Source organism: Priapulus caudatus, unplaced genomic scaffold (genome assembly GCF_000485595.1).
Source record: "Priapulus caudatus unplaced genomic scaffold, Priapulus_caudatus-5.0.1 Scaffold1441, whole genome shotgun sequence".
Classification (NCBI taxonomy): domain Eukaryota; kingdom Metazoa; phylum Priapulida; class Priapulimorpha; order Priapulimorphida; family Priapulidae; genus Priapulus; species Priapulus caudatus.
In genome coordinates this window covers 29,328-37,949 of record NW_014578502.1, presented here as the reverse complement: position 1 = coordinate 37,949, position 8,622 = coordinate 29,328, and the positions used below count along the sequence as shown (strand labels likewise).

At 43.1% G+C, this 8,622-nt stretch overlaps 1 protein-coding gene across 1 annotated transcript in view; it reads left to right on the top strand.

The window, feature by feature from the left end:
- LOC106816642 (putative tyrosine-protein kinase Wsck) overlaps positions 1–8,622 on the top strand; it is a 29,189-nt gene that overhangs the window by 4,639 nt on the left and 15,928 nt on the right. Inside the window, exons 3-4 of the mRNA XM_014821267.1 lie at positions 405–502; positions 3,266–3,372. Of these exons, the coding sequence (XP_014676753.1) occupies positions 405–502; positions 3,266–3,372 (205 nt within the window). The remainder of the gene's footprint in view (positions 1–404; positions 503–3,265; positions 3,373–8,622) is intronic.

Sequence of the window (8,622 nt, the reverse complement as noted above, 5' to 3'; positions counted from 1 at the left end):
AGAGAGAGAGAGAGAGAGAGCGAGAGAGAGAGAGAGCAAGCGAAAAAGAGATAGAGGGAGAGAGCGAACGAGAGAGAGAGAGAGGGCGAGCTAGTTCTAAATGGAGAGAGGACGAACAATAGAGCTGAAAGGAAAGAGAAAAAAAGAGAGAAAAAAGAAAGAGCATAAGCGAGCTAGAGAGAGAGAGAGAGAGAGAGAGAGAGAGAGAGAGAGAGAGAGAGAGAGAGAGAGAGAGAGAGAGAGAGAGAGAGTGTGTGGAAGGAAAGAGTGTTAAAGGGAGCATCAGATTGAAAGGAGGTGGCGGGGGGGGGGGCATTGTCAATGCCGTATGCAGGAATGGAAACCTGCTACTTTTAATCTAGATGACAATTTGTTAACAAGTGCTCCTTATGCCATTTACCCAGGTATAGTCGAGCTACTTGCAATGCACAGTGCAGTGGAGACCTCACCCAGATATGCGGAGACAAGGAAACTAACTCTATATTTGACACAGATGTTCCAGGTGTGTATTTTAGAAGGTGTACACTTTAACTATGCAATGATACCTGTTGTCTGTCATGCTCATACGCAGGAATTAGTAATAATTGTTGGGTACGTACTTGTATTTGTATTGGAAAACGCACATATTCAGTGATGGCAAACGACCATTCAACCAACGGCACATTTTACGATGTTCATGTAGTAAATGCCAGTAAGCCATGTCATTTGGTTTGTGTAGCTATTATATGGTGGTGTACTGTTTTGTTGCTCATTGTTCAGTGTAATTTGTAAATGATAATGATTAGGGATATACTAGAGTGTATTGTAGAGTAATTATTAGAAACGTACAAATGCATTAGTCACTATGCCGTGATTAGTGTTAGTTGGAGACTAGAAAGTATGTAATTAATAACTTTTCATTTAAAATTTAACTAAAATTAACATTAATAGAAAACAAAGCCCTATTTCCGTAACATAAAACAAATGCGTCATGTTTTTGCTACCCGTTTTTCATGCATTTGCATCGATTTGAAGGTCACACAGGTAAAGGTTTACTCACTGCCTCAATGCATGTAGATTGCGGAAGTGTTCCACCCCACCCCCCGTGTTACACCCTACACGTGTGTTCCTTCATGCACTAGTTCAGTTTTGCAACAGTGAGTTTTTTCTCGCATCGCTGGCCTTTCAGTTTCACCCACAGCTTTGTGCTCCGTCCTGTCCTCATATGTCTCTTCTCCCACCCGAGTTTTCCTTTCAGCACACGGAGTGTTCTTCACTACACACAATAACTTTACATATGTGTCGCTTGAGTTGCAAGAAGGGGGCAGATCTGCAAGTAAAATGTTACTGGGTTCCACTTTAGTTTATGTCAAACTGTATATATATGTAGTGCACCCATAAAAGCGTTCTTGTTTGCTTTAACCTTTGAATAGCAAGTGTGTCCACCTTACCTGTCCTTTTGTCTCTCAACAATAGCAACGAGTAGGCTGTCCGAAAAGACCAGATTCTGTCATCATTGAAAGCCAATGGTCAGAGCCCTCAGAGGTCAAGGTGGGAAAGGGACCATGTACAATTCGCTTCTGTATTTTGTATTATTACTCCTGTATTCACTCCAGGTGTTTTTGGTCTACATTAATTACTTATAGCTGAGCAAATATTTTAGCCTGCGTAATGCAGATGATGCTAATTAGTCTATGACCATCAGCAGAGATGTTGTAGCAACAGCCTTGTAACAATAACACTGTCATTGGCAGTAGGATCACCAGTAGCACAGTCAGCTGTGGCGGATCAAGAGGCGCGCGCCCCCCATTTTTTGTTTCCTCCCCCTATTCGGCACGCAAAGCGTGTCGCTGTGCACCGGCGCTATCACAAAATCCGCATCCCCTAAAATGAAATCCTGGCTACGCGGTTGCGCCCCCTCCCCATCTCAAAATCCTGGATCTGCCACTGGTCTGCAGCAGCAGAGCAACAGCAACAATAGTTGCAGCAATAGCATTTGTACTAATAGCAGCAACAAAGAAAAGCAGCAGGAGCAACAGCAGCAGCAGTAACAGGAGTAGTATAGCAGCAGCAGCAGCAGAAGCAGCAGCAGTAGCAGTAGAAGCAGCAGACGCAGTAGCTATGATGAGATGAGCACCGATGTTTGACAGCTGCAGTTTAATATTATAATATGATCGTAATATATTACACTTGTATATGAGTCGAAATATCCTAATGCGTAATTTAGCACCCGTTTTATTCCCCTGGGGAATTATAATATTTATTCCTCATGGAATTGTCTGGGATTTTCTGTCATTACACATTAGATCATAGAGAAACAGCATGCACAGTTTGAGATTGTTCTCCCTACCACTTTTCTAGTAATTATAGGATGAAGTTCAGAAGGAGCCCATGTTTGCAGAGTGAGTTTGTAACATGTCATGACACCTTTTAAAGAACTATATATTAACTGCACAGCTGCTGAAATTTCCCCATAAATGTTTTATGGTACAGCACATCATGTAAGCATCTCTCAGTAAATGTAATAACACATTTCACAAAACGTCTCTACCTTCTTCAAATTTTGATTTTAAACCATCTGTTCCGGACGTTAGGTTGTCTGTCAAACAGGTGACATAAAATGTGGTTGGCCTTAGAGGATACCGACATGTCTAAAATCACGTTTGAAAACATCAGTTGATTGATTGATTATTAAATAGCAGTTTACTTTTGCTAACACAGACATCTGGGTTGGTTTCCTGAAAATAAATTAGCTTGAAACAAAACACCACTTTGTCTGTCAAAACAATAACGTCCGCAACGTCCTAACATGCGAACAAGCTGTCTACCTTGTGAAAAACAATTTTTGTATGTTTCTAGTTCGGAAGTTGACATTACATGTTTGGATTATGATTAACTGATGTTTATACCAGTTGAGTTGGGAAGTTTGAAATAGAAATAAAGAATTTCATTTTTTCACATCCGTGTTACCAGAAATTACTCATTAGCATATTTCGACTCGTATCCATATTACTATTTTGACTACTGCAGGTGCCGCAGATGAAGCTGATCCTGATATCTTTGGCCGGGTTAACACTGCCGATAATAAATCTTAGCAGCGTCTCGTGGTATGGTGGGACGTGCTATGTATGTGCCTCCCTACCCCTACAGTGGTGCCGCCTGTTCATTGATTACATCATTCACATTGTTGCCACTCTGTGTGTGCTTGGCTTCGTTGCTTGTGCACGCGACTAGCTTTTATTGCATTCCGTGCATCTAGACTGATTTACGTTTCGCTCTCTTGCAGTGCCGGGCAAACCTTCGAAGCTAGAAGTGCTCACGAAATCGGAGAACTCGATCACGCTGCGCTGGGACCCTCCCGGAACCTCGTACGGAGCCATCACCAACTACGAGGTATGCATCTAACGCGTTCAGGATAACGCGTGTCCATTGCTGTCACACTTGTCTATAAAGGAAACTTTTTGGGTTTTGTCGTGAGTGACCCTTATATACAGGTTTGACTGTATTACAAAGATCTAACATTTCTGTGGTATATGTGCTTATTTGATACGTTGCGAATCCTTTATGATACACAAATTATCAAAACCAGGGAGAGACAACTCATGTAAGTGTTCCTCTCTCAGAAATATTGGTCTCATTGTACCCAGAATAATAGGCCGTGCCCACGATCTCATAGATGCTCAGCTTGCTGAGTCATTTTATTACAGTTATACACATGCTGTGTCACTGCTATTATTATTATATCCATTGTGTATTTGTCCATAATGAATAAAGCAACAGTATTGTCTTGTCTTGTCTTAATTTGAAATTTGTGTAGTCTATAACGTATTGACATCATATTATAGGGTGTAGTGAGTTGGTGACACGTAGCTACTTGTCTAATATTGGCGATATTCATGAAAACAAATGATTGACACTTTTTCAGCATGTTGCCGTTTTAAATTCACACGTGCACAAAATGTTTTCCTATAGGAAGGGGGGAATTACTAGTTTTATCTATATAATATATGTGTGTGTATATGAAAGATCATGCTTCCTTTTTCTTATGCCATGTAAATCGTGTTATACGTTCCCGCTTCTGATGAACCTGACAGCACCGTTAGATGGCGCAGCATGAGTCATCCACGTTCCGCCCCGTGTTTGTTTCCCGTAGAGAGTATGTACTGTGTGTTACATATCTTGTTGCTGTGTTATCACTTTGCGTGTTACAGACTCTCCGTCATTTGTGATGTCATCCTAGAATGAATAAAGCGATATCTGAAAACAGTATTCCATACTGTGAATATAGTTCATCTGTTTGTATAATCTAATAAATGAATAAGTTCTTTTTAACCGAACAAGAATTTAAACGTACCGTAAACGTTTCGACATCCAATTGGACAAGTATCCCAATATCGTTATTCACCCCGCAGATGTCGCGGCTGCCGCTGTTCTCCTACAAAACCCGCTGGTGGATGCCAACGTGAACAGAGTACACGCGTGACGTACACGGTGCCGCCGAACACGTTCACCTACAGCATCGCCAACCTGCTGCCGGGCACTGAGTACGTTTCATCAACGTGATGGCGCGCGCAACCGACGCGCCGCGCGCAACCCGCTCATGCGCAACATCTGCGACGCTCATCGGAGGTGGGTTCGCTCGGGCGGAAGCTACATATGACAGTGTATACACACGCACACACACCACACAATATATATCAGCGGATTAATACAGATGAACGAAAATAAGCAAAATGAACATATTGACAATGACAAATGACATGATGACAATTGTCGTTATTAACCCCTGAGATATATATATAATGCCTCTCGTAGCTCGTAGCCATGGGTTGTGTTACGTAGCGTGCCACTAGTAGGCATTATGTGAATGGCCCAGCAGGTCACCATTACTTTAGTTTTATATTTTCGATACTCGTTTTGAATAAAGCCAACAGTATTGTCTTGTCTTGTCTTAATTTGAAATTTGTTTATCTATAACGTATATTGACATCATATTTATAGGGTGTAGTGAGTTGGTGACACGTAGCTACTTGTCGCTAATATTGCGATATTCATGAAACAAATGATTGACACTGTTTCAGCATGTGGTTATTAAAATTCACAGTGCCACAAAATGTTTTCCTATAGGAAGGGGGGCCATTCCTAGTTTTCAAGATTTTAAAATAAATAAGCCATTTGCCAGTTCCGGTTAATTAAAATTGCTATTTCAAGCTTTCCTGCGGTTCCCGGATAACTATAATTGTCTAATTCCGCCCGTACCAAAAATAACCATGCCCCAACCCCTAGTATATATATCGTTCGGTATCATGTGATCTGACATCTGTCTCTGCGTGTGTAGACCCGACAAGCCACCATCACCGAATAACGGAGGCTGTTGAGAAGTCGATGAACCATCTATCTCCCACCTGCATACTCAATCAATGGCCCAATCACGTAAGTCCTACAGTTGCCGCCGCAACTGCAAGTGGCACTCAGCATATCCTAATCTCCTCACCTAATGACCTTACTCCACTTCAGCAGTGGTAATGTCACTGAGATTGATGTATGATCTTTTGCGTCAGCTGAGGTCATGGGTGAAAGTCACCACTCCACCAGTTGTGTAAAGCAGTAGCATTGTTGTCATTTATTTCCTAGCAGTTAACTTACTAATAAATATAAATAATTAGATAACGACGCATACACTTATATTGACTCTAAAACATGTTTTTGAGAACTATTTTCTGGCAGAAAGTTGCACATGGCGGGGCCGCACAATATGCGTCAGCATAGTAACGAAAACTTTATTTCTGTGCATCTTGTAATATGCTACAGCTGCCTGTGCAGAGATTGCTATATGCCAATGATGTCACCCTGAAGATAAGACATTTTATTATGTGAGCGCCAGCCTTGTATGTATTTAGCAGACATGCCACCAGGTAGCAACATCATCTGGACTCGCGACAGACCAGTATTAATTCTTTTATAACATAGTCAGACTTCTTTCATAACCATATTCTTAAATATCTCAGGTTGTGTCATAGTGTCATGATCAGGCGTTCGAAACTTGTGCCGACACCGGAGAGCGAGGCCAACCAAGTTTTGCTTCGGCCACCGAACTCTACAAAACTGCCGGTCCTCCTCACCAAGCACTTTTTCCCTCATATTACGCTGAAATACTACGGTTATTGCAACTGGCAGTTTAGACAGACTTGCTACCGGAGGGCATTCTAATATGCTCCGTTCTGAAGGTAGACGGCTTGTCCAAAAACATCTAGAGCCGAGCGGCATAACTCCCTCAACGCATGAATTCGCCACACGCACAAAACCTCAGTGACGCGACAAAGAAATCTAATTGCAGCGCATGTAGCGTAGCTCAGTGTTTTTATAACCTCATAACAATAAGTTCATATGTCGCAGGGGTTTATCGGGGGAGTGAGGGCACGACCAGTGACACCTGACAATCACGTAATCAAAAGCGTTAACTGAATCTGTCAATTTTCTTTATGCAGAAAGTGGACTATTTTTATTCAGTTAGATATCTAGAAGCAATGTAAACTGTATATACTTCTATTTCATCAAGATTGCTAGGCACTTGCTGACTTTGCGATCGTGCCGGCACCATTGATCTATGCATGGGGTACCGAGGACTGGGGAGGCCAAAAAATGAAAGTAAACCTCTTTCCAGAAGCTCCCCCGACATTCCTAGAGTTGAAATATATTATTTGACCAACTCTCAGTTACATGTATGCTGTTGATGCCAATGATTATTTTTGTATACTATTTTGTTACTCACTGCTAGTAAATAAGCGGACCACCAACTTTTGTGCAGGACCACCAACTTTCTTGAAGTGCTGTCCACTAGATTTTCAGCTAAATTGAACCCGTGGTCAATGATGCATGCTTTATAAAAATGTGTGTGTGGTGTGTGTGTGTGTGTGTATTTCAGTGGGTACCATGTGGGTGGTATTTGACATCAGCTCACCCGTGCAGTTTGATCCAGCCAGCTGCTGGATTACAATAATGCTCCCGGCCATGGATTGCCTTACTATCTGAGTAGATCGCTTCTTATATACTACCCGAATTAAAAACACTTCTAAATGTACCTTTTGTAGCTGTGTGATACTTTCTATTATTACATATCTGCAGTGAAAGTATCACTTTTCTCCTATTGAGCCAGGAGCCTTAACTTATTATCTGAATCAAGATATATTTAAAATTTGATTTAGATTACTTATTATTCACCACCCAAGTTGGGTATGTACTGTATCCTTGACTCGCTTAGTGCCCACATTGTCCTATCCCATGCACAGACTCAGAGTGGCTGACCTCTGACATTGCCCCATGTCTGTTTGGAGCCACCCATATTCACAGTTTGTGTGCACGTGCCCTAATATCACCTGTTGCCTCTGATCTTACCAGCTGCCAACCTGACCAAGCTAGGACACGTTCATTGAAGTTGAAAAGCTACTTCACGATCGGAGATACTACGTACGGTGGATTCTTTAATGGACCTCTCGACCCATCCAAGAATTATGCCGCAGTACTTTGGTGCTGTCAGCTTCAGCAGAAGGGGCTATGTATACAAAAAGAAAATGGTGCGTTTTAAGCCTATATGCATGCACGCAGGCCACAAACACATAATGTAAATGTAATAATTATAGTCAAGCCCATCAAGGCCATCTGATCATATTTTTGCTTTGACTATATGAAAGCCTTGTAACAATGTGCTGCCTTCATGGCCCAATCAAAGATACCTGCATGCTTTTTTAAGCATCAACATAAATCATACATAGGTTTGTTGCTTGCTGTTATAGATCACCAAGGTTGCATACAGTGCATTCAGAGAGGAGGAGAATGAACAAAGTACCTCTCGTCGTAGGTGAGATGCGTGCACAGACACGTGGTTCAAGTTGTCGTCCCAGACAGTAGACGCTATTGTCAAAAAACCTGTCACAACATGCGTAATCGACTCCAATCGACATCGGGGATAAATTCCCCCCGATTACCCAACACATCTGAAATCCCCGAGGGGAATCCTGTCGCTCATTCACGCCTGGTCGTCGTTACAGATGGCCAGCAGCGTGAGGACGCGGCAGTGGATGGCAGCGGGGCGGCGGCGTGCCTCCCGGCGCGCGGCGACAGCAAGAGAGGAGTGAAGATCTTTGGGAGGGCTGATCGGCGGTTTGCTGCCTGTTCGCGGTGCTCGCCGTTGTGCTCATCTACCTCTTTCTGCCCGCCTTCTACTTCAAGCGGCGGCCGAAGCTGACGAACAGGAGCTGACTCGCACACGAGCGTGCAGGCAATCAGGGGTAGGGGGTAGGATCGAAGGTGGGGCGGTAGGATCAGGGTAGGTGTAGGATCAGGGTGCGTAGGATCAGGTAGATGGTAGGATGCAGGGTAGGTGGTAGGATTAGGTGGGTGGGCAGGGATCAGGTAGGTCGGTAGGATCAGGGTAAGTTGGTAGAATGCAGGGTGGGTCGGTGTAGATCAGGGTAGGTTGTAGAATCAGGGTAGGTGTTTAGGATTAGGGTCGGGTTTGGCAGGATCAGGGTAGTGGTAGGATCTAGGGTGGTGTGTAGGATCACTGGGTGAGGTTAGGGTAGTGGTGATCACAGGATGGTAGGATCAGTGGGTAGGATCAGGGGTAGGTGGTAGGATATCAGG